Consider the following 26,365-nt stretch of genomic DNA (forward strand, 5'->3'; position numbering starts at 1 on the left):
TCAAATTCATAGTCACTCATTCATCCCAAACCTCCCTTGCTCTCTCTCCCAAACTCCCACCCACCCTACGTACTCTCTTTTCTTGGCAGCAAAGAGCAAAATAAATGCATCCCAACAGTCTGGGGGGTTAGAACAACCCATTTTCTTTAATGAGGTGATCCAGTGTGTTTTCTCTCCCTCTCCCCTTCTTTCCTTGTCTATCTCTCTCTCTGTGTGTCTTTAGCCAATTACACACTGTCCTGTTTTGCATCCCCCCCTCTTTTTTTATGCTCACACTCATTTTCCCTCCTTCTTTCTGAAGGCCTCGGTGAGCCCTGATAGGCTTGCTGGGGATAAAACCTGCAAGTTGGGAGAGGAGAGGGACATTTTGGAGCAGGATGGCAAGAGGGACGGTGGCCACATACCTGCATGGAGTCCTTCTCCTGGCTCTGTGGAAACCCTCGCTGCAAGGAGGTGGGTCCCCTTTACTGCATGTGTGTGGCACCCAGTGGAGATCAGGTGTCACATAAAGTTTCTTTAGCATTTGTAAAAGAGAAATTCATGGACAGCTCTTTTTTTTCTTTGTTTGTATGTTCTATGAGATCTGTGAGAGGTTTTGCATTTATAAACTGGCTGCTAACAATTATTCTATTATTATACCATCGATTTCCTCAGTGAAAGCACATTGTATTCAATGTCCAAAAATCTACTACAGAGCTAAATTTACTTGACTGAAGAAGCTATTTCTTAGCACCATGAGTGTAGCATCATTACCAACATGTCTGCAGCCTGTCCCATCTCAACTCTGAAGAACTTAAAGTCTAAAAATGGTTTTCTTAGTCAAATTCATTTGCAGCCTTCTGAAAATACTACATTGACCTTGCAGTCAACATGCCTTATATGTTCATAAAAAGTGCATTTTTTTCTTAACAATAAATCAAGAAGACATTGCTTTGTTGAGTGCTGCTTTAACTTTCCAAATGCTAGTTTCCTCCCCCCTCATCTGTCTGGAAGAAAGTGCTGAAGCAGGTGAACGCGTAAATTAAGGATGACACACTTTAGACAAATAACTTCTCAAAGCCCAGGTGTATTTATTTTCTCACAGTCAGCTCCTGAGGCATGAGGTCTGGACAACAGGGTTATACTTAAAGCTTTTAATGAGGTGTTGCACCGTATTAAAAGGTTTAATTCAAACTGTGTGCTCCAGACCTCATCCCTCCAAGATGCCTTTTCATTGTCTTGTCTGTTTAAGCTTTGAGCCGGCTGATCTAAAGAGGTTCCCCCCTCAACTCTTCCTGTCTTGTTAGACAAGACATCCGCTGGTTTAAGAGCTGTTCTAGACTGTTGTGTAATTTGCATTCACTCGAGGTCAGGCTGAACCACTGCACGATCACTGGAAAGCAAGGAGATGGTATCTGCTGTTTAGCTTCTTTGTTTTGGTCTTGCTTGGGATCTCAACATCTGCATTCTTTGAAATGGTACCTCAAGCCAAAAATAAATTGAAAACCTCAGCACAGACTTTATAGGGTACAGCAAAAGTTAAACTCTGTGAGTTTTAGAAGCAGAAGCCAAAAATAAGGTAAGAATGCCAGATTGCTTTTTTGCCTTTATCTGATAGGACCACCTACCTCCTGAAGTCTGCATTGTGTGATGACTTCAGTGACAAAAAAGGCCAGCATACAGAGAGCACACAATTAAGCTGCTGGATACAGGAAGTGTTACTTAAGTTTTTGTCTTTCTAAATTAGATAAGAGTCAGTGTTGCGCTGGCAGGAAATGAGAAGTGAAAAGAGGATTACATGACAAAAGGTTTTCCTGCCTTGAGTGAAATATGATCACTGGATTTGGATGTTAAGTGAGCCATCAGACATACTGTGACTTTTTCTGAGTTTTAAAATAACAAAACTGAAGTTCAGACTCTGTGAAGTTATAACTCCTTGCAAATGAATCCAAGTTGTTGGGTGCTATAAAACAAGATATTGAACTAATTGAAACCCGGTGATGGGAATAAAACTTGCAATAACAACCAGCTCACCAAAGTGCATTGAAGAACATCCAAAACAATGAAAGACCAGTTTTAATCTGAAGCTCAGATGTAAACCTGTTGATTGTAATAAAGGAAATAATCACCAAATTCAGCAGAATTTGTCCTCTGGGGTTCCCGCAGTTAGGCTAGCATGGCCTAAAACAGTAATATTTGTATATGGACTTAGCAATTAAATGTGGCAGGCATTATTACTTCACTAATGAGTTATTAATGACCCTGAAGAAAAATCCCTTTCCAAACAGTGACCAAATCTCTGGTGAATTTGAGAGCATACCTGTCCTGTCCAATGTTTAATTCCAATAAAAATTCCTCCAAAAACAACAAAAGCCTTTTGGCAAGCCTGTCCAGAACAATCTAGCCGGCAGAGCTGAATGACCGAACAGTTAAGTTATTTACTGTGTTGGAAATGTGCTGTACATGGCAACACTATGAGATCAGTAACCCACATTCTTTAGGAATCCCTACAGACCTTTACACATCTGGACTGTGGGATCTTAGAAAGCCTTTCCTTTTATAGTTGTTCACGCTCCCTGGTTCTATTTTTGGTTGTTGTGATTTGAAAACAACATAGGTGCAAAAAAGTGTGAGAACTGTGACCGAAGCATGCCATTTGTATGAAACAGCGTTTGTTATTGGCTGCAGAGAAACTCGGATACGGAGCAAAGAGATGATAATCGTTGCGGACAAGCGCACACGTACACGCTTTCCACACTTTTCATCATCTCCCTGCTTGTGTGGCATTAGATTCTATTTGTTAAATGTAATCCTTGGTGTTTAGGCAAATTAAATGGGTTACATCCTGCAAAGAGGTGAAAATTATGCCCTATTAGCGCCGACAGATGACTCACAAATTCCACAAATTCTGTCAGGAGCCCGAAACATGGTCACCAATAAATTGCTGTGTTTGTAAGGTGATGTAAATGGCTTTGTCTGCTCATATAAAAAGAACTGTGCAACTTTATTTTATCAATAATACCCACTGTTTTTTATAGCAGAATATTTCTACAGGCACAGAAAAACCTACAATATTAAACACATTGCTTTTGCACACTGTGAACAGGGGTATATGTACCTGCTGGAGGTGCGACTGGAGGAGTCGGGCCAGGAGCTGGAACCGGATTTGGACCAGGAGGCATTGGGACAGGATTTCAGCCTGGAGGAGGTGGACCAGGAGGCACTGGTACTGCTCTAGGAGGCTTTGGACCAGGAGCTGGTGGAGGTAGGTTTGAGAGTTTCTCCCCAAGTTTTACTGAATCTGACTGCAGCTGCACAGAAACACTGGCTGACATGTTTCAACTTATCCTTGGACCGCTACAGGTAATCAGCATTCCTTTCAGATGCAGTTGTTCTCATAAAAATAGCTAAAGATTTAAGATTTATCGTCAATTACACAAGCACCATTTTTCAAATGTTCTATACCTTCTGTTTAAATGAAATCAGTTACTGGAGGAGTTCCAGGTTACAAGCCATGAAAAAGCCTTAAAAGCCACGCTATGTTTTCATGTCTCACCAATAATGAATTCCTCATGTTGCATTCAACAACAAGAACAAAATCTGGCCATAAATTTGCCTATGATGTTTGGCTGCTTTTCAGCTCTCTACATACACATGTCATCTACATCAATCTTTCTTTGCTTTCAACTCACAATCACTCTATTCCTCAGGGGGCTATGGGGGTCAAAGGCCAGGTGGTGTAGGCCCAGGAGTCGGACCAGGTGGAGTGGGACCGGGTGGAGTTGGACCGGGTCTGGGACCAGGAGGAGTGGGACCAGGTGGAGTGGGATTGGGTGGAGTTGGACCGGGTCTGGGACCTGGAGGAGTGGGACCAGGAGGTTTTAGGCCCAGCAGCTTTGGTCCTGGAGGACTGGGACCTGGAGGTGTTGGGACTGGTAAGACAAATATAGTCGTGAGATATTTTGTTTACTTCTTGATTTATTGATTGATTTAATTATCTGCAAAGAGCAAAGTTTTTCCTTCTGTTACTTTTCACCTAACTGTCCTGATTACTTTCTTCTTAAAGGTGTCAAGCCTCCAAAAACAGGTAATATGTTTGTTTGTTTTTTCAATAAATCTTCAAATGTCATGAAATTTATGCAACAAAAAGTCAACTTATAGATCACTCTGATGGCTCTAAGAGCTCAAGGTGATTTCTCCTTTATTTAAATAGGAGGCGGCTATGGTACTGGTGGAACAGGACTAGGACCAGGCGGAGTCGGCACGGGTGGTTTTGGAGCAGGTGGTGTTGGTCCTGGTGGTTACGGAGCTGGGCCTGGAGGAGTTGGTCCAGGAGGTTTTGGAACCGGCACTCAAGGCATATTCATCATGATTTTTTTTTTTTTTTTTTTGGGGGGGGGGGGGGGGGGGGGGTACAGGTAGCATATCATAAATTGTAGATTTTCAGCACAACAGTGTCTGGTGCCCAGCAACAAGTGACAGGCATATTTGATAAATAATATAAAACATAAATTAATACATTAACTTCACAAAGAGATTACTCGTGAAAAAAATAATCAAGTATTAATAATGCAATCTGCTCAACCCCCAACATAGTACATGTTAAAGTTTGGGGATCTGTGTTCAGCCTCTGGTTAATTCCAGGCAGCAGGATAAGAACAGCATCGATGTACCTTCATTTCATATCTTCTGTCTTCTAGTTTACTGTTGGTGGGGAGCCAGCCTGATCAGTACAGACACATACAGCTATAAAGGCTGATCCATTAGGCTTGGCAGACTCCCAATGAAGGAAAAAAGTCATTACATCAGTCAGAAAGACTGATATGTTTTGGAATTTCAGTCCATTCTGTTTTCAATCCCCCAAATCATGGAAGTGACAATATCCAAACTAATCCTAGATGTTAAACATCGGCTTTGTGTAACATTTTGAAATCCATCTATTGTGCCTTTATTTAGAAAGTGTAAACAAACCAAGTCTAGGTAAGTGTAAGCAAAGGAAACAGATTCACATATCATATTTTCCAGTTTACTGACGTCTGGCCATCTCAGTGAACACATTTTTCATCCTCACTGCATGTTTATGTACACTAAGTATGTGCGTGTGTGTGTCTGTGTGTGTGTGTTTGCATGTTCCACTCTGAGGAGGTACATGTAAACATAGGCAAGCAAAGAAGGCATGCATTATGAATAAAAGTAAGTTCCAAAAATGGAAACCATTGCAAGCCAAAATTATGCAAACGAACACAATGATAATTAAATTATATTTCAAAGAAAAAAGTTCTTGTGTGAAGCTCGAAATGACCTAATTTGTATACGAAGCATGAACAGCAGCACCTGTTTTAACAGGAAGTTGCAGAATTCTTTTTATGCTACATGTTTTTTTTCTTCATTCATATCTCTTTAGAGGCTTTTGATTCCTCTCTTTGACCAGCTGTAATTGATTCAGTTACTGTTAAAGCCGGAGGTTTAAGAGGTTTTAGAGTTTATGACTCTAAAAACTGTAGTTTTGTCTTGGGCAGACATAAATGTGTAATAGTACAAAAGCATCAAGTTGCACAAAATTAGTTAGTGTATGATTTAATTTGTGTTTGGAAATTTAGGTAGTACTAAGTGCTCCTTCTTTACGTTTTTTCACCAGGGTTTGGAGGCCTTGGAGCAGGAGGTACTGGGACTGGTGGAGGACTTGGAGCTGGAACAGGTTACACACCTGGAGGTCAGCAGATTTCATATGTCTGTATCAGCGTGGCTCTTGCATGTATATCAGCTAAATACTTACCTTTATACATGCTGGATCTCTGTGATCCAAATACCATAGGCATACTGTACATGCCACACAAAGCATTGGAAATGGCTGAAATATGATTTATTTAATCTTCTTAAGTTTCCATTTACCATAAATGTGTTGTAAACATAAATATAAACTGCTTGCCTTTAAGGATGCATATGTAGCAAATAACACTCTGGTCTAACACAGGTGGATATGGAGGTGGTTATGGACCAGGTGGAGGAGTTCAATACCCAGGAATTGGTGGAACTGGTCCCAAACCTCCTAAAACAGGTAGGTACTATATGTTTATGAATTAATATTAGATGATACTATATGACTGACCTATGATATCATATCTTTCTTTTTCATCTTAGGTGGAGTTGGGACAACACTTGGAGGAACAGGATTTGGGCCTGGAGGTGCAGGGGTTGGGCCGGGTGGAACAGGATTTGGGCCGGGTGGAACAGGATTTGGCCCAGGTGGTGCAGGGGTTGGGCCAGGTGGAACAGGATTTGGGCCTGGAGGTGCAGGGGTTGGGCCAGGTGGAACAGGATTTGGACCAGGTGGTACAGGATTTGGCCCTGGTGGTGCAGGGGTTGGGCCAGGTGGAACAGGATTTGGCCCTGGTGGTGCAGGATTTGGCCCTGGTGGAACAGGATTTGGCCCCGGTGGTGCAGGACTTGGGCCTGGTGGAACAGGATTTGGCCCCGGTGGTGCAGGAGTTGGGCCTGGTGGAACAGGATTTGGGCCTGGTGGAACAGGATTTGGCCCCGGTGGTGCAGGACTTGGGCCTGGTGGAACAGGATTTGGCCCCGGTGGTGCAGGAGTTGGGCCTGGTGGAACAGGATTTGGCCCTGGTGGTGCAGGAGTTGGGCCTGGTGGAGGTATATAATATACATACATTTCCTCAACAATAAAAAGAAAGCTTTTGTGATTAAATCGTAATAACAAATTGACATTTAAACAGTGCATGCCGCATTTCCCGCTATTTGTAAAACATACTATTCTGAATTTTCAAGTAGTTTGTGTCTTACTTTTTAAAGTTGATGAAACTTTTGTCTATAGAAAACATTTTTCCTCTTTCAGTTCCAACATTGCCACAGACTGGTACCACTGGAGGAGGACCTGGGGTAAAGAGTGGTGGAAAAGCATCAAAGCAAGTCCCAGGTAAACTTATCACAACACAAAAACAAGAATGCAAAAGGCTTTGCAGTTCTAAATTTAAACCAGAAACACTGATTTTTTTGGGTGGCGGTGTGGTATTGTGTTAATATGATGTCACACAGGCATTGGCGTGCCTGGACTCTATCAAGGTGGATTTGTCCCAGGCCAAGGTATGTTGAAACATATCAAACATATGATAAATAAATACACGATGGTATGGTAAAATAAACAATATATCAGTATAAGAGATTTCGTTTACAGAAGAGGTTGCAAGTGTTATCCCGTCTTCTCTGATCAGGGTTTGGAGGCCGTGGTGTTCTCCCTGGAGTGGCTACAGGAACTGGACTAGGAACTCAGAGTGGTATGTACATGAACTTTGTGAATACTGTAAAATCTCATCTTCAAAAAAAAAAACATGTTGCCTTGTTCCCTGCAGGAGCTGGAGTACTTGGTCAGGGTGGCACTGGACCGGGAGGTGCAGGCAGTAAGCATCATAAAGCCTAAACCTAAAAGCTGTGTGATATTACAAGTACAACTGTTGTGCATTAATTTGGTTTTTAAATATTAAGACCTTAAAAAAATATTAGTGAATGGCAGCAAGTTAGAACCTTAAAGGGCTTCTGTGTAAAGTCTATCTCTCACCTTAGATGGGCGAGGACAGCCATTGCCTGGGATTTTTCGTGGTTATCCCCTCATATCACCAAAAACAGGTAAGAGAAGCAGAGACATGAAGAAGATGCAGCATGTAGCGCTACAGGCCAGCAGGACAAAAAGGAAAGGAAAAATTCAACTTTTTTTTTTTTATTTGCAGGAGTGGGAAAATCCAAGAAGAATCCAGCCAAAGCTGCAGCTAAATATGGTACAGACCACGGTTGAGGTGTAAGCCTCATTTTCAACATCAATAATGCAAAAGTAACTGAATAATTGTGGTCTAATAGAAAAATACTTTGTTTAAATTTGTATTTATGGAGGTGGAGCTGGAGGCGCGCTTGGTCAAGGAGGCACTTTTGGGGGTGGGGTTGGAAGAGTTCCTGGAGGGGGAGTCTCACCTGGGTTAGGTGGTGGAGTTGGCACAGGAGGCGGACCTGGATTTGGAGGCGGAGTTGGAACAGGGGGTGGAGTTGGAACAGGAGGGGGACCTGGATTTGGAGGCGGTGTTGGAACAGGAGGAGGAGTTGGAACAGGAGGGGGACCTGGATTTGGAGGCGGTGTTGGGACAGGAGGCGGACCTGGATTTGGAGGTGGAGTTGGAACAGGAACTGGACCTGGATTTGGAGTTGGAGTTGGAACTGGAGGTGTCCCTGGATTTGGAGGTGGAGTTGGAACTGGAGGTGTCCCTGGAGTAGGTGGTGGCATACCAGGCTTAGGTAATTCCATACTCCTGTCAAAGTTACATCATGCATCCATTCAGAAATTTTCTATTCATAGATGTTATTTATAAATTCTGAAAATTCTTCAGCAAACAAGATTTGAAATTAAATATGTTTATTGGGGTTTAATGGGTCCTTTTGTGGTTTTGTATTCTGACATGGCCACAGGTTATGGCCCAGGTTCAGCCAAAGCACGCAAATATGGTGAGACACGTTTCTTCATTTCTGTAAAATACCCAAATTACATGATGAATATGTGTTGTTTGCAACACTCGAAGTGCCTTAAATTTCTCCAGGTGGTGGAGGTGTCGGGACTGCAGGAGGGCCTGGTTCTGGAATTGGAACAGGAGGGGCAGGTGGTGGCTATGGTTTTGGTCCAGGTGGCTCAGGTACTGGCACATCTGGAGGCCTTGGAGGTGTGAGACCTGGCTCTGGAGTTGGTTTTGGTCCCAGTGGTACTGGCACCAGACCAGGTGGTCTTGGCTATGGTCCCAGTGGTACTGGCACTGGAGCAGGTGGTCTTGGCTATGGTCCAGGTGGTACTGGCACCGGACCAGGGGGTCTTGGCTATGGTCCAGGTGGTACTGGCACTGGGTCAGTAGGAGTGGGACCTGGGGGTAATTATGAATCACTATATTAAAATCTCATATTAAATATTAAAATATACATAAACTATATTGTACACTACTATCAATACTAACTTGAGAATGTGCAGTTATGAAACCAAATCTATGACATTATCAAAGACATACAATATACATAAATACTATAATTTTATTTCAGGGTATGATGCCAGTGCCAAAGCTCGTAAATATGGTAAGACATAATTTCTCTATTTATTATAGATTATTCATCAAAATAAATCAAAGTAGCTAAAAATTAACAATTTTCTCCTGAAAGGCATGTTAAGTGGGGCTCTTGGAGGTCCAGGAACAGGTACTGGAGGACTAAGGCCAGGTGGTGCTGGAACTGGTTATGGCCCAGGCGGCGTTGGCCCAGGCGGCGTTGGCCCAGGCGGAGTTGGCACTGGCTATGGCCCAGGTGGAGTTGGGCCAGGTGGAGTTGGCACTGGCTATGGCCCAGGCGGACTTGGACCAGGTGGAGTTGGAACTAGCTATGGCCCAGGCGGACTTGGACCAGGTGGAGTTGGAACTGGCTATGGCCCAGGTGGAGTTGGCACTGGCTATGGCCCAGGTGGAGTTGGACCAGGTGGTGCTGGCACTGGCTACGGTCCAGGCAGCGTTGGACCAGGTGGAGTTGGCACTGGCTACGGCCCAGGTGGAGTTGGGCCAGGTGGAGTTGGTACTGGCTATGGCCCAGGTGGAGTTGGACCCGGTGGTGCTGGCTATGGACCTGGAGGTATGATAGAAGAGAAATAAGGAGCCATGTCAGAATTAAAATGGGTCCACTGGCTAATATAAAACTAATGCTGATGTGTTTGCAGGTTATGCTGGAGCCAAAGCGCGCAAATATGGTAAGAAACAACCTACTAAATGTCTGATGACATTGATGCAGTAAATTTGCAATTTCATAAAATATATGTATAGAGAATATCAGAATATCCACACAACTATGTACTTGTAATGAATGTTACTAATCACACCTTTAGTTTTGACATCTGACAAGTCTGTGGATCTGACAAGTTTTTGTTTTCTCATAAAATCCTGCTCTCTGCAGGTGTTCCTGGAGGTACTGGAGGTGCCCTTGGTGCAGGAGGCCTTGGAGGAGGAACTGGGCCTAGTTCTGGGCTTGGAGTTGGAGTAGGGGTTCCTGGACGAGGTGGAGTGTCAACAGGTGGTGGACCGGGGCTAGGACTCGGGGCAGGTGGTCTACCGGGGTCTGGTGTTGTGACAGGAGTTGGACCAGGCGGATTTGGACCAGGCAGTGCTGGAGGTACAGACATGAAACGCCTCTCTTATAGTTCTAAATATGATACACTTAGCTTTAAAGGATTTGTCCCCTTGTGCTTATCTCACAGGATATGCAGAGGGACCCAAGTCTAAATATGGTGCAAACTAATGTAATATACATGAGCATTAACACAGGAAGAGTTCAAAATATAATGTAATTTTTATAATTAAATGAAGGCAATAATTTTAAGTTTCTTACATCAGATTTTGGTAGGAATTATAATCAGTCAATTAGAATTAAATCATTTTTGATATAAATTTTTAAACAGCAACAATATTTAAAATATTTCCATGGTTAGAAATTGTTTTTCTTTTTAAAGATATTTTAAGCTTTTGTTATAGATAAACTACTCACACACTTTTGAACCTTCCTAGGTCTTCCTGGTGGTGGCACGGGCCCAGGGACTGGAAGAGGATATGGACCTGGTGGTTATGGGCCTGGGGTTGGCACAGGCTATGGACCAGGTGGAGGTTATGGTCTAGGACCAGGGACTGGATTTGGACCAGGTTTAGGAAGCAATGATAATTTTGCTAGACAATTCTGATTGTCGCTCTTTAGAATCTTTAAAATGAAACTTTTTATGTGTATTTGCAGGTTATGGACCTGGATTAAAACCTGCTAAATATGGTATGAATGTTTTGTTTTTTTCAGACTGAATTTTCTTACTTCGTGAATAATGGTGAAAATATCTTCATATGATTTTGATGAAGGCCCAGGTGGAGCTGGCACAGGTGGAGTACTTGGAGTGCTCCGAGGGTTATTAAAAGCTAAAATATTAGTTGCTCATTTCTTTTTGTTTGTTTGTTTGTTTCAAAGTTAGCAAGGAAAATTAGGTACAAAAAAAAAATCATTCCATTCAGGAAAAGTAATATACAACAAGCTACACACTCACTATTCCTGTTGTTTCTAATGTTTACTTAAAATGATGTTTTTTACTTTTTTTTTTTAACCACATTTGATTTGTTGTGATCCTCAGGCTACGGCACGGCTGGATCTAAAGCTGCAAAGTTTGGTAAGGTGTATTCTGACAAGTCTGTGTCAAGTGGAAAATAATAAATAAACTTTTTAAGCACCTCTTTTGAATTTACCTCTTTTATAATCTGTAGGGCAACCTGGTGGAGTTGTACCTGGGACAGGAACTGGAACCAGCACTACAGGAGCAGGAACAGGGACCGGCCCTGGCGTTTCAGCGAATGGAACCACCACTGGCACCAACCAGACAACAACCAGAACAAGTGGTGAGCCTCTGTGCTAAGGATAAAAAAAAAAATCATATTACAGTTAACTATCATTTTCACAATTTACGAGTTCAATTGTCTATTGCTGGATCAGGAGGAAGACTTGAAGACACAAGAGGCACACCAACCCCGGCAACAGAAGGTATCTGTGCAGTGTTAGAGTAAACACACACAATCAATATGCAAACACGTTTTATTTGACTATTTAAATTTATATTACTAATCATTCCAGACATTACATGGAGTGCTAGTTTCTAATCTCAGTCCTTTTATTATTCTGTCCTTGTTTCAGGTGATGATATTTACACTGTGATAGAGGGGTCTGGAAGTCCTGGTGGAGAGGGTGTGTGAAACTCTCTGGATTCTTGAGAACATTTTCTTATGTTGAAATCATCCACAGACTTTTGTGCATATGACAATTCTCACAATCAATCAGGTCAGGAATTCTGATGGTTGCTGAAGATGGTGCACAAACAAAGAAGCAACACAAAAAAACAAACAGCAACAAAAAGAAACCTTAATTTGTAAATATTTGTTCGAAATAAGTTTTCAGATGTGAAAAGATTCCTACATAATTATTAAAACAGGAGGTACCGGTGTCGGTGGCAGACCAGCGGGTACAGGGAGTGACGGAGATCGTCTAGGTGGAACAGGAATCCCCATCATTGGACCCAAGCCAGGTATTTTTGGCCATTCATGCTACAGAGATATAGATATATGCATATCATAATTACTTAGTTACTGGTTGAACCACGTGTTTCAGAAATACCAGTATTAGTTTAAAAGTTGTATATTAGTTGAAACTTTCTGTCATCTAAGCAGTATTACTTCAATTTATGTTATTTAATCTATCTGTATATAACAGGAATCAACGGGACAACACTTCCAGGTCAGAGATTCTGTATTTATCCATTTCTGTGCATCAGTAGCTGTGTCTTTGTCTTTCACTGCTTTCCTGTTCAAGTCATTATACAGATTTCAGCTACATTTGTTGTGAATCAAAAGAGCTGGATTTCTTACATTTGGGGGTGGACAGTGCCACCATGTGGCCATTTGAAGCATACAACATGGTTGCCACAAATTCAGATTTTGACTAACATATTCAACCATTACTAAAACATTTTTAATCTTTTCTCCAACAAATTTCATCCAGTTACTAATCAGCAAATAAATAATATTACAGACTAGTAGATCTAAAACAACAAGCACTCCATGAGAGCAAATGTCCACCAAGCCAGCGCAGCATTTACTTTTGAGGGAACTGCATTGTATAATGTAGATATCTATTTTGCTTTTTAAATTCTTTTTAAATGTACTTTAAGATGTTTGTAGTGCAGTAAAAATCAGGTAAGGGTATCCAATGTTAACTTTGATTGCAGAAACTCTGAAAATACTTTCTTGAAAGATAAAAAAAAGTTTGGGGTCAACTTGAAAGAAAAGAAGATGTAAAATATAAAACTGGGAATATGCCCTAAATGTTGCCAATGCAAACAAACTGCAGTAGAAAGCATAGTTTTAAAGATAAAAGACATTTTATGAAAGATTGACCGTAATTGAAGTTTAAAATGAGCTCAGAGGTCCAAAATAACATGACATTTACAATCCCCATGTATCATCCCTATATGCTCACATGCTGTCAGTACAAACGATGGCAGTAAGAATCACTGTTTTAAATAGCTCTTTATAGCTTTACAGTCACTTTGAGTTTCTGATCAACCTATTGAAACTGAATGAGAGGTCAGAGGTCAAATGTGAGATGATATTTTAAATCTTTATATGGTACTCTATATGTTGACAATAGACACCACACTTCTAAGAGTTATGGTTTTTAAGTTATACAGCTTTTTTCAACCAATAAATCACTGAGTTGATTTTTAAGATCTTGGTGGATGCAAGCCAAATTTTAATGGATGGTTAAGATAACCCCACTCTACACTGAGCCATCATGTTTACGGACAGAAAGACAGAAGAGATAAATATATTCATACTATAGTAATCTGAGTGCGATGTGGTAAATAGTGTACTTTATAGTTAAGATAATATTGTCTACATATAAAATCGTGCCCCTTACTTTGCTTTAGTGCACATTTTGTTTTGTATTTGTACACCATTGCTTTGTTGATGGTCTTGTGTGACACACCCAGTGTATGTGTGCAATAGCAAATTAAGTTCTTTTCTTTATTTCATGTTTTATTATTGATATTCTTCAGTGTAAACTGGCTGCAGTATTTTCAAACCTACCAAACCTGCAGCAGATGACAACTCTCAAAATCCAAAAACTTGAATGAACTGATTACAGCAAGCAATAAATATCTTTGTGTTCTATTAAGTGTTACAAGGCATTAGGGGTGTGTGATTACAGGTCAGTAAAATGCCAATACAATTTCCTGATGGGAGATCTTTATTTACTGAGCAAAATCTAATGGTCACGAAGATTAGAGTTAAAACACTGGTGACATTTTAGGGGACATCGAAATATATTCTAACTGCAAAGCATCCAACATCTGTGAGGCAACAGGAAGTCCACTTCTCTTCTTTGAATTTATAACAGTTAAACTAATAGCTTTCTTCCTACATTCCATAGGATCCACAGGCGTGACCCCTGGTAAGTTAGTATAAATAATTAACACTGAGATCTTATTTGAAGGAAAGTAGATCTCATTCTAAACAGTACTTGACTATAGAGATTGAAAAAGCATGTGCATTTGAATAGAAAACTGAGCATGCAGTGACACACTGACTCCTTTTTGATGTGGCTCGTGTTATTTCTCCACTGAAATGCTGTCACGGCTGTCACTGGTTTACCTGAGAGTACCAGAGAATACTGCATGGCAGACTGACACCAGTTAACAGCTGCAAATTGAAACAAATTCAAAGCATCTGCTTTTGAAATTATGTTGCTTAACTTTTTCTGATTTATGCTTTTACAAATAAATCTGTACTGCTGTTGTTACAGTCGTTGGTGGAGCTGCGCAACCAAGTGGTATGTAAACCTCCATAAACTGCTAAAGTTTAAATAAGTGCTGTCAGGATTTTACTTACCAGTGTTTCTGGTTTCAAACAGCTGGTGCAGGTGTTGGTAAGTAGGCCTATATGTGGCTTGCAGATTTCTGAAAGATACAAAGATATCAGCAAACACTGCTGTGTCATATTTACACTGGCAACTCTCTTGAACATTTCTCTTTAAAATTCAGGTGGGACAGGACTTCCCCCTACAGGTGAGATGTATGAAAGCAAGATGCAGTGCACAGCATTTCTTTGATGTGTTTCTTGCAAAGTTATTCACAAATTAATATTATTTCTCAAATCTGGCCTTTTACAGGTTCTGGTGGTGATCTGACTGGAGTTAAACCCCTCAAACCCCCAGGTGATTAAAACAGGATAAAAATAATCAATTACAAATTAAGTTTAGGGATTACTTACTTATACTGATCACAGATTCAAATCATAAGATTAGCAATAGGAAAAGACTAGAAGTGAGACTAAAAGGAAAAATAGCTACCATTTTGAATAAAGACTGTAAAGAGAAAGGTCATATCAGCTGCAATGGTGGTGAACACTCATCCGCACACCATCTATGTTCTGTCTGCAGGTGTCCCCAGAGGTGACACACCAGGTGAAGGTGATGGAGAAGGAGGCCCTGATGGATACAGGGGTGGTACAGCGGGTACAGGTGGACAGGGAGGAGTAGGAAGGGGTCCCACCAGTGCAGGAGTTGCAGGAAGTGTTTCAGGTGGTGTATCAACAGGAAGAGAAGGCAGCCCTGCTACTGGAACAGGTGTTGGTTCAGGAGGTGCAGTTGGAGCAACACCAAAACCACCTAAAGGTGCCACTTGTGCCTTTTAACTAACTATCCAACTTCTTGACAGTGTGTGCAACTTGCCATGACTAACAAATATTACAACAAACAGTCATGAAGTATAAAAAAAACACCACACACTGAAGGAAAACATCTAATATGTCTTCATATTTTTAAACTATAGCTTATAAACCTATAGCAGGAGGCACAAGTGGTGGACAGGGAGGAGTGGGAGTAGGAGTGGGAAGTGGTCCTGGATCTGCAGGAAGAGGTCCTGGAGCAGTGGGTGGAGGTCCTGGAGGAGGTGGTTTGGTACCTGGGGCTGGTGGGCCTGGTGCAGTAGGAACAGGAGGTGAGCTGCACTCATGTTTTGGTCCTCAAATGTTTATGTAATCACGCTAAACTTAAATTCCTATAATACAATAACATAATGATTCCCAGTTTATGCACTTCACACATTTTTCTATTACAGGCTATGGTACTGGAGTTTTACCAGGGGGAGGTGCGCTACCTAAAACTATCTTTAACATCTAAATCCCAGCAAATTTAACAACCCACATTTGAGAATATCTTTGTTTTTCACTCACAGGCATTCGTTACCCTACTGGAGCTGGAGTAACAAAACCAGGCAAAGGTTTAGAAACTGAGAAATTATGTTCTCCTTTTTTAAATTAAGACTTTTTGTTTAATCTTTAGCTATGAGAGATGCTACACAGTCCATTCAGTGTGTTTATTCTTTCCATCAGCATATGGGACTCTTGGAGCAGGGGGCCAAGGTGGGGTTGGCCCCGGTGGATATGGCACTGGTCCAGGAGGTTATGGCACAGGGCCTGGAGGTTATGGAACCGGTCCAGGTGGATATGGTACTGGGCCTGGTGGATATGGAACTGGACCTGGACGCTATGGTGGCGTAGGAGCAGGAGGAACAGGAGTAGGCCCTGGGGGAGGTGTTAGACCTGACGGTGAGTTTACATTGATCAAAAATATCTAATTTAAATAGTTTATAACTATTAGTATTAACAGTTTTAAATGCTCTGTTAACCAGGTTCTAGATATGGCACAGGTCCAGGACTGGGCACCGGCACTGGAAAACCACCTAAAAGTATAATGAAGTGAACACACAGAGTAAACCTACATAAAGGAAGTATAGAGAAAACTGAAACTAAACATTTAAAATATTTGATTTTTAGGCTATGGAGCAGGAGCTGGTGGTACTGGGTTTGGACCTGGTGGCTATGGGACTGGACCAGGTGGAATAGGTTATGGACCAGGTGGCCTTGTGCCTGGCGGCACTGGTCCTGGTGGTGCTGGGACCGGAGGTGCTGGGACCGGACTGGGTGGTGCTGGAACAAGGCCAGGTGGTATAGGACCAGGTGGTGCTGGCACAGGACCAAGCAGCTATGGACCTGGTGGAGTAGTAAAACCACCTAAATCAGGTATAATAAGCAAGTATTTATGACTAACAACATTCAATAAAGTATTATATATATGAACCCGACAGCTGAGTGGTCAGAGGACTAGAACTCTAAAAAGCAGACCCCTGATCCAAATCCAAGCTGGGACAATTTACTGCATGTTTGTCTCCTGTTTAAAATCCTGCAGTTCTTCTTTTCATTATGCTGATGTAAAGACACAAAATTAAAAATGATTAGGAAAATATTTTATAAGCTATACTCAAGCTGTTAACTTCTGTTGACAGGCTATGGATCATCCTCACTAGGTGGAGCTGGCTTTGGACACGGTGAGAATTTATACTTAATCACTTGTGAAGTGTGTTTTTGTCAGTTCTTTGTCTATATATTTAAAAAAAATCACCATCTGCTAGCCATTACATATGTACATACTGTTGTTTGAAAGGCAATAAATAACAAGTGGTGATACCTTCACTGTTGTGTGTTATGATAAAATATGCACTTCATCTGTGTGGGTTCTCAGTCACCATGGTATTTTTAAGAGCTCAAAAGAAGACAACTGGACTTTGTTAACTATTTAAAGACGTTTCACCTCTCATCCAAGAGGCTTCTTCAGTTCTGAATTAACTTCTTTAAATAACTTAAAGAAGTCCAGTTCTTTCAAGTTCTTAAGAGTAAAGGAAGCAGAGGTGGGACCAAGTCATTGTTTTGCAAGTCTCAAGTAAGTCTCAAGTCTTTATCCTCAAGTCTCAAGTCAAGTCTCAAGTAATGTCAGGCAAGTCAGAGTCGAGTCTCAAGTCACTGGTGTAAAAGTCCGAGTCAAGTCACAAGTCTGAAACTTTGAATTTCAAGTCCTTTCGAGTCTTTAAAAAAAAAAAAAAAAAAAAAACCCAAAAAAAGGCATGTTGCAGTTATGCTAAATGTAAATATTAGACCATGTAATTTTAAAATCTGTGTTTTTCTCAACACATGACAAAATAGTGAACTTAGAAAATATACACAAATTGTCAAATTGCACCTCTTTAAAATGCAGCTCAATTAAACCTAGCTCCAAGAATAATTTTCACCAACAGTTCTGAGATAAGCTGCATGTTATTCTTGGATGCGGTTGTAGGACCAGCTTTAAAATCGCATGACAAAAATATCATACACATTAAAAAAAAAAACTGCATCATCAACGTAGCCTGGACAACATTTGCTAGTTAGATGAAGTCAGCTATCTCATTGTAGCATATTTATATGCATATTTATAATCATACGGTTCTTGGAGTGAGTGCATACACTCGTGAAGTTTAGTAACTTCTGGTCACTGCAACAAGCCCAGGTACAGTTTACCGACGGATGGGTGCAGGACCTTGAAATGCACCGTGTAGAACGAAAGACCATCGTACGTATCATAAGTTTACCAGTCTCACAAATTGTCTTCATAAATACACATTCGTTAACCGTTTATTAATAGGACCTTTGAGCTCAACGATAATTAATTAGTAGTGGAAATAATTTCTGGTACCCATCACAGAAATGTAGCAGTGACAATAATACTGTATGCTGTAATCGTACTGGGCAATTAGTGATACAAAAAACCTGTTTTATCCTGTGAATAAAAGTATATGTTTTTGTCAATGTACCATAATAACAGAAGCGAAACGCAATATTGTGTCAGGACAATTCACTATTTATGCACAATAAACAAAGGAGCATAGCGCAACAATTTCTGTTCAGCGCCAAACTTGCTTGTAACCTATATCACTAATTATGTTATGAAAATGACGTATTAACTACTAAAAAACACTGACCTTCGTGTAAATGCTTGGAGCAGACTAACCTGTGAGCTGGAGTGTTCTGGGACGTTATAATTGGTCTTTGAATGGCTGCAATCCAGGCCATCCGTCGCGTCTTTGTTACTTCGGAAACATGGCTGAACAATTTCTCTTCAACGACGTAATCCGATAACAACCGATCTCTTTACCCGTCGGCTTCCCGTGGCTGTCATGCGACCGGCTATTGCAGTTAATAATACAACAGCTTCTTGACATTTTTGTGTTTCTTTTTATCGCTGTGTGACTGATTTCAATTGAAAGCCTGCGTGCGCTAGTACCGCTTGCCACGAGTTCCCAGAATCCTTTGCGGTTCTACTCGTGAATGACGTCACATTTTCAATCTCTATATAATATGCATTTTATATTTGGGGTTAGGGATGGGTATCGTTTAGGTTTTATCTGATACCGGTGCCAAATCGGTACTTTTGAAACGGTGCCGGTGCTCAAACGGTGCTCAAACCGGTGCTTAAAGAATGGAGAACACAAAATTGGTCCAAAAACCTCTCATGTTCAGCTGTTTTTTGTAAAAATATAACAATGTTAGCCTTTTCTGCAGCTATGGGGCATATATGGTATCACTCTTGGCTGGAAGCAGTGCTTAAACAATGGAAAAAACACAAACTTTGTCCTAAACCTCTCATGTTTAACTGTTTTCCACTTTTTCTTTGGTCATTTTAGCCTTTTTAGCCAGGGTGAAGGGAGTATCTGCCATCAAACAAGAGGACAGCCGCATGTAGCTATGATGATGTTTGCTAGTTCACCTTACATGCATTAATGTAATAACGTGGTTAGCCTACTCAATGTAAATTAGCTACTCACGCAGAGAAGAACGGCTGCTGCTGCCACCATCATCCGTCATCATTTCTGCTACACTGGCAGGGCTAGGGGCCAGGACTCTCCTCTTCGTGTTTTTGGGGGATGTTGCATAACAGGCAACCCACCCACAGTAGATGTGCTCGGTGTGAGGTCTCGCAGCAAGCTATCAAATACGGCGCATTTCTGGGCTTTTAAAAAAAAAAAACGCTATGCGTCGCCAGCTGTTTAATCGGATTCTTGGTGTTACCTCCTTTGACAGTATCACAGTATCAGCTTAAAGCACTTGTTGCAGGCTGCTGAGTTTGCATATTTTGCTGTGAAGTACAGCCAGACTTTTGACCGCTTCGCCTTGGACATTTTTAATCTGTAGCTCTGCTCTAACAGAACGTACGTACCTGGCCCCGCCTACTATCCTCGGAAACGTAAAATGATTGGCTAGAATCTAAAGTGTATCACAGCTCAGGAAAAAAAAAAAGCACCGAAATAAAGCACCGAAATGTGCGCTGCTTTTCGGTCTGGTTACTACCGTTTATGTCAGAACCGGTGCCATCATGGCACCGGACACCGGTACCCATCCCTATTTGGGGTAAAATATCAAGTCTTTTCAAGTAAACCGGTTCAAGTCCAATTCAAGTCCCAAGTCATTGGTGTAAAAGTCCAAGTCAAGTCACAAGTCTTAGAACATTTTTTCAAGTCAAGTCTAAAGTCATAAAATTAATGACTCGAGTCTGACTCGAGTCCAAGTCATGTGACTCGAGTCCACACCTCTGAAAGGAAGTACACAAATCTAAATGTAGGTTAAATGTAGGTTGTTATTAGCAAAACATATAGCTGTGATTGATGTCAATAACCCAATTCTTATACTCTCGGCACTTTTAATTAAAACCAACATGATGCTTTTTATTTCAGAGGCTTCTTCTCTGAGGCAGGTATAAATATAATAAAAAGAACTTTTAAACACAAAACTTCCAGATAGAGTACACCACAGCCTGGTAAAACTATTTTTGCTTTTATTAAAAATGTGATAGGGTTACCAGTTGAGTTATGCCTGAATTTCAGGTACAGGAGGGTTTGGACCAGGCGGTGTTGGCACTGGAACTGGAGGGTTCGGACCAGGCGGTGTTGGCACTGGAACTGGAGGGTTTGGACCCGGTGGAGCTGGCACTGGAACTGGAGGGTTTGGACCAGGCGGTGTTGGCACTGGAACTGGAGGGTTCGGACCAGGCGGTGTTGGCACAGGAACTGGAGGGTTTGGACCCGGTGGAGCTGGCACTGGAACTGGAGGGTTCGGACCTGGCGGTGTTGGTACAGGAACTGGAGGGTTTGGACCTGGCGGTGTTGGCATAGGAACTGGAGGGTTTGGACCAGGTGGGGCTGGCACAGGAACTGGAGGGTTTAGACCAGGCGGTATTGGCACAGGAACTGGAGGGTTTGGACCAGGTGGTGCTGGCACTGGAACTGGAGGGTTCGGACCAGGCGGTGTTGGAACAGGAACAGGATTTGGACAGGCAGGCCAAGGAAAAAGAAAACCTTATAAATCTGGTAAGCAAGGATTACATAAATAAGATCATCATATACTAATGGAGATACCTAATGGAGGTTTCATGATATAAGAAATGCAGCCAGCAAACAGATGTTTTATCAAAGTTTTTTTCATTGTTTCTTCCAGGTTATGGAGGAGCTGGTTATGGAACAGGTAAGGGTTTAGTTTGGAGTAGGGAGGTTAATGGTTGTTTTAGATATTTTTATGGTTTATAACTGTGTAAATATATTTTAACTTTTCTTCCAGGAGGAGGATTAGGAGGAGGATATGGCCCTGGTGGAGCTGGGGGTACAGGTCCTGGAGGTTTTGGACCAGGAGGTGCTGGGACTGGTGGGTTTGGCCCTGGAGGTGCTGGGACTGGTTTTGGCCCTGGAGGTGCTGGGACTGGTGGTTTTGGCCCTGGAGGTGCTGGGACTGGTTTTGGTCCTGGAGGTGCTGGGACTGGTAGTTTTGGCCCTGGAGGTGCTGGGACTGGTTTTGGTCCTGGAGGTGCTGGGACTGGTAGTTTTGGCCCTGGAGGTGCTGGGACTGGTTTTGGCCCTGGAGGTGCTGGGACTGGAGGCTTTGGCCCAGGAGGTGCTGGGACTGGGGGCTTTGGCCCTGGAGGTGCTGGGACTGGTGGCTTTGGCCCTGGAGGTGCTGGGACTGGTGGCTTTGGCCCTGGAGGTGCTGGGACTGGTGGTTTTGGACCTGGCCAAACACTTGGAACAAGAAAGCCGTCTAAATCAGGTTACGGCTCGTCGCTGGGTGGAACTGGCTACGGACCAGGTAAAATTCTGAGATATACTTAGAAGCTTTTGATAGTAACTCATATATTTTCTTATCAGACCCTCTACATTCAAAGCACTACCATTTGCACAAACTTAATGTAAATTAATTCAGAGAGACACTTAAACTAATCCAATTTAACCAACTGAATGCATGAAGTTGACTTTTTGTCTGGATCAACACCACATTAAATCATGCATAGGAGTAAACAGCAGCAAAAAGCAACAGGAACTGAATCATATTGTTTGGTTTGCTATGTGGTGGGATTCTATGGAGGGAGTATCTCACACTTTGTGTTTGTCGTTGCATTAAAGTCTTGTCAGAAAGTAACCTTAGACATAGGAGCTCTCTTTACAGTTACAAACTGTAATGTATGACGGACCATTATGATTATTTGAAAGACCAAATATCCTATTCCTTTAATAAACGTGGACTACAGCTCAGTCTGCTTCTCTGTTTAACTTGTTGTTTCACGTTGCTCTATGGAAACATATGTATTGTTGTATTATTTGTCATTTATGTAATTTAATCACATCACTGTTCATTAGGAGGTGGAGTCGGAGTTCTTCCTGGTACTGGGACAGGAGGCGTCACTGGTGGTGGCCAAGGTGAGGTTCCAGTTTATAAAGTCAAGTAAATGTTTAGCACACAGCACATTATAATAAAGAGACAACAGACATGTGAAAATTTGACTGAGATAAAACTTTTATTAGTGACTAACTTGAGGTGTGTCAGTTCTCTCTAAAGATCTGTCGTCTCTGGTAATAATACTGGTAATAACTGGTAATAAAAATAAGATGGTTTATTTTGCATAAAAAATTCTCCCAAGTGCCTCTAATCCACTGGGTACAACAGTGTTCATTTGGCCCTTTGTTTATATCCCCATGTTGATTAAAAAGTTAACTTGTCTCTCATTCATACCCATTTATCTGTTTAGGTAGCGTAGCAGGAGGTACAGGAGGGCTAGGAGGTCCTGGAGGAACTGGCCAAGGAGTTGGAGGACTACCTGGTGGGGGACCAGGTCAGTTTATATGAAAATATAGTCATTAGGATAATGAGAATGTGCTTTTAATATATTTCAAAACATCAAAATCAACAAAATTCATAGCACTGCACTGTAAACATGGCACAGATAAGAAGTGCTTTGAAAGCTGTAATGTTTTTATTCTTCCAGGAGGTGCTGCTGGTCCTGGATATGGTGGGCTGGGTATAGGAAGTTATCCAGGTGAGACAGATTTGATCACATATGTCCTCTTTTTAATACTCAGCATACACATTTTAGTAAAATCATACAAAACAAAAAACTGAGAATAACAGGAAACAGAAAGCAGTGTTATTCTGACATTTTTTTAAAAGTCCATTGTAAGGTATCAGTTGTTTGTTATGACTTTATCTTTCCTGTTATTGTTCTCTAGGGTATGCAGGGGCTGGACAAAAATGTAAGAAAACTCACTGTGTCCTCTGGAATAAGCACGTCCAAATTAACAACGTTGGTCTAGCATTAACACAAAGATACACAGATCGGATGAACATATTACTTTTGCTTATCTTGTTAGTGAAATATAATATATCAAGGATAATTCTGATTGTAACATGCATGCTTTTTTAATATCTACTGACAACTAAGTATCTAAACTCGTTTTCTTGTTTTTGTTTGTTTGTTTGTTTTACTATCATGACCTTCAGCTAAAGCGCAGAAGGCAGCCAAATATGCAGCCATGCAGGGTTTACTTGGATCCAGGGGCTACAGAGGTAAAAGTCATAGACATATTATAACAGTCCTGATCACTGCATTTCCTATGCAATACAATATTTAGCCTCACTTCTGTCGATTAGATAATAGTGTTGACAAATAATAATAATACAAAGTTTTTATAAGGTTTTATAAGGTGCAAAAGGGCTAAAAAGGATCATCTTAGCCCTTTGCTAGATGGTTGCAAGGCAACATGATGACAATATCTGATATAGATAAAGACCTTCGTGAGCCTGAGATGTATCTATGTGTCATGTTTAGTTGTTCAACTCCTGATTATCTAGCAGGAGTTTGCGGACAAAGAAACAAACATACGGACAGACAGATTTTCTATCATATACTAAGAAGAGGTGATTTACATTCATTTTAGGACTCATAGCGATGATATGTTCTTCTTCATGTGCTGCAACTTGAAAGGAATTTTTAAAAAAAAACACAAGTAAAGATTTCCGCACCTCCCAATATACACTGTAATTATTTTCACACGCATACTAGACCAGATATTAAATGGTCTTTGGCCTGCCAGCTCCCCAGTACAAAGTCCTGTGATATCCAAATGCAACAATTTGTGTTGATGTGAGAATAGCACAGGTCCACTGAATCCATAGCTAGGTGGTTAGCTTGTGCATTGCTCATACATGCTTTGTCCAGGCAGCAACCTAATCTAAAGCAAACTGAACATTTTCCAGCAAATTATTTGAAAGCAATCTGAAGCTGACGACCTCCTGCCATGTGCTACATGCGAGGAAGGACAAGGACAACATCCTCACCTGCTTCACCCGACACTGAACTCTGACCAGAATTATTCTTTTTAGTTAAAAATAACATTTTTGGTTCGCAGGTTGTAAGCCTCTGCGAACCAATCAAGTTGTAGTTTACAACCTGGTCTCTCCAGAATCACAGTGAAGCTACACTGAGACTGCATTGTTGTAGGCAAGATAAGATTTCATGTTGATGTTGCTACAAGCAAGCAACTTTGTAACCTAAATACAAACATAACTACAAACCAGCTCTGGACTACAAACTAGCTAAGGACTCAACCAACTGGGAGATCAAACTCACCCTCTAGTAATACATTTTAAGGGTTTAAGAAAAGTCATGTCATGTTTTTTGTGTGTGGCTGTAATCTTTGTGGGATGGGATAGACTTTCAATTAATAAAAAACCGAGAGTAGCTTCTAGAGTAAATTGCCAGACTTCTCTGTGAGTTTCCTCTGATCCAAAAATGTTTTCTACAGAAGTGACATGCTCAAAATTGGCAACAATTGGTAACACCCACAAATACAGGAACTCTGTGTCTGTGTAGGAAATGAACATTTGACCCTACAAACTGAGGAAATATGTCCTGGAAGCTATTCTGAGTTAGTATAAAGTGGGATTTAACAGTTGTCATTTTATGTTGGTCTGGATGAACAGTGGAAGTCTTATTTAAACAATCTGCATACTGCATGTAAAGTGAAGAATAACGCTGCCTTTGTTCTGCTTTTTAGGAGCTGGCCGTAGGAGGAAGTGAGAAAGACCAAAAGACAGGAAGTGACCTCATTAAAACAACAGTGGTGCTATTGCATGATCCCACACTGTAAATGTCTTACCTGCCACAGAAGCTAAAGCTTCAGCACATCCCGCTTTTTACATTTCCATTTGCTTGGGTTTTATAAAAGGTTGCAGTGGTTCTCAACCGGATCAGATTCACCGCCAGGTGAAGATTGCTGTTTCCCTTTGTTAAATACTTTTTTTCCCTTTTTTGGATAATTAAGTCATTTTATTTTGGTCAAATTATTAAATGTCAATTTCTCAAGAAAGTTTCAAAAATAGAATAACGTGGGTAGAAAACCCCAGAAATTCCTGATGATCGGGTTGAGAACCACTACAGTGAAGAATCAGCATTTCTTTTCATCACTTTTTGTCTGTCTTTGCTGTGTTGATTATGATTTGTGTTGTTATGCAAGTATTGGCACAAATCCTCTGGGTTAAGACTGACACCAAGGACTCCCTCAGGGCAGCTCCTTCAGACCTGTCTGCATGCTGACGCAATGTGTAAAGAAATATAGGGCGACACTTCTACCCAGTTAAACTGGGATATGTCTGCAGAGTGAATGGCCGAGCAGATAATTCACTATTAGCATCTTTTACATCAGTGGACAAACAAGTAGTGTGTACAGACACAGAGACAAACAGCTGCTGTCACAGGAGAAGATGAAGGCAGTATTTTATGCAGTAGTGGTTTTCTTTTGATCCTTGAAAAGCAGTCTCTGGCCATGTGAGCTGTACTCAGGCCTCAGTAGTATCAGTAATGGAGCCTGAGGATTCTCACAGATACCACTTGAGGCCCACCTGTGAGATTCTTCCACTCATTTCACAACTTAATGGCACTGTTTTATAGCCACATCACACTCAATGGTATAAATGTAAAATATTGGTTAGCGTGCATATATTTTGATTGTTAGGAGGGTGTATTTGTCCTGACTTTCTGAATGGGCTTAGTTTTAGCTTTTACATTTGCTGTTGAGGTAAGCATTCAAGCTAAATGTGAGGTAATATGACTAGAGTACATGACATCCGAGGAGTACTGATTACTGCGTTTTCCTTCTGTTCATGAACCTCCTTTAACACTGTTGGGGAAACTGCTCACGTTTACTAGACTTTTTAAATTATGTTGAGAACTGTATTTAGCCTCATTTTACAAAGTCAAGTGCATTATTACAGTACTAAAATATTTGAGTTAGTCATTCTGTGTGTGTGTGTTTTTACAGTTTTTAAACCCGTTTACTACTATGATGAGTATAAGTGCTTTGTTTTCTACATTGTCCTTGAATGTGTGCTGAATCACAGTGCAGGCTGTGATGTCAGTGGGTCAAAAGTGGGGTGAGTGAATCTCGTCTTGCATTTGAGCTCATGTGCATCTCGAGCTCAGTGTGATTTTTAACATCTGTGTTTCTTTTTTTTATGTGGCCTATGAAGAAAATTATGCACTTTTGTAAACTCTCTGACAATGCTCTCCGAAGTAAAGAGATGACCAATGACGA

General features: G+C 41.2%; 1 protein-coding gene across 8 annotated transcripts; it reads left to right on the forward strand.

Moving 5' to 3' along the window:
• Positions 1-235: 235 nt before the first annotated feature.
• Positions 236-26,365, forward strand: elnb (elastin b). 8 transcript variants are annotated; one of them, XM_040031990.1, is made up of 52 exons: positions 236-453; positions 3,086-3,244; positions 3,690-3,914; positions 4,046-4,066; positions 4,193-4,336; positions 5,618-5,692; positions 5,954-6,037; positions 6,121-6,630; positions 6,833-6,913; positions 7,033-7,080; positions 7,209-7,271; positions 7,347-7,394; positions 7,558-7,620; positions 7,722-7,769; positions 7,882-8,277; positions 8,449-8,484; positions 8,577-8,897; positions 9,064-9,096; positions 9,181-9,639; positions 9,725-9,754; positions 9,958-10,173; positions 10,566-10,697; positions 10,786-10,818; positions 11,168-11,203; positions 11,298-11,429; positions 11,524-11,571; positions 11,722-11,772; positions 12,017-12,109; positions 12,295-12,318; positions 14,014-14,034; positions 14,386-14,412; positions 14,494-14,508; positions 14,624-14,647; positions 14,752-14,796; positions 15,022-15,255; positions 15,413-15,580; positions 15,701-15,730; positions 15,818-15,862; positions 15,975-16,190; positions 16,274-16,330; positions 16,419-16,664; positions 16,928-16,969; positions 20,336-20,818; positions 20,946-20,972; positions 21,066-21,137; positions 21,195-21,587; positions 22,136-22,195; positions 22,525-22,608; positions 22,762-22,812; positions 23,003-23,026; positions 23,274-23,339; positions 24,830-26,365. In XM_040031990.1, the coding sequence occupies exons 1-52, from the start codon at positions 378-380 to the stop codon at positions 24,850-24,852; spliced, it is 6,138 nt and encodes a 2,045-aa protein (XP_039887924.1). In that variant the 5' UTR covers positions 236-377; the 3' UTR covers positions 24,853-26,365. The 8 variants fall into 8 exon arrangements, with proteins under 8 accessions (XP_039887924.1, XP_039887921.1, XP_039887922.1 ...); XM_040031987.1 differs by having other exon boundaries at positions 20,336-20,356; positions 20,393-20,818; positions 21,066-21,587; XM_040031988.1 differs by having other exon boundaries at positions 8,577-8,816; positions 8,859-8,897; positions 21,066-21,587.

Source organism: Simochromis diagramma, unplaced genomic scaffold, assembly GCF_900408965.1.
Source record: "Simochromis diagramma unplaced genomic scaffold, fSimDia1.1 OVJJ01000216.1, whole genome shotgun sequence".
Lineage (NCBI taxonomy): Eukaryota > Metazoa > Chordata > Actinopteri > Cichliformes > Cichlidae > Simochromis > Simochromis diagramma.

Coding starts and splice junctions, on each gene's coding strand:
- elnb (XM_040031984.1), top strand. CDS start 378: ATGGCAAGAGGGACGGTGGCCACATACCTGCATGGAGTCCTTCTCCTG. Junction 11,572..11,721: donor ACCAACCCCGGCAACAGAAG/GTATCTGTGCAG, acceptor TCCTTGTTTCAG/GTGATGATATTTACACTGTG. Junction 14,035..14,385: donor ATCCACAGGCGTGACCCCTG/GTAAGTTAGTAT, acceptor CTGTTGTTACAG/TCGTTGGTGGAGCTGCGCAA.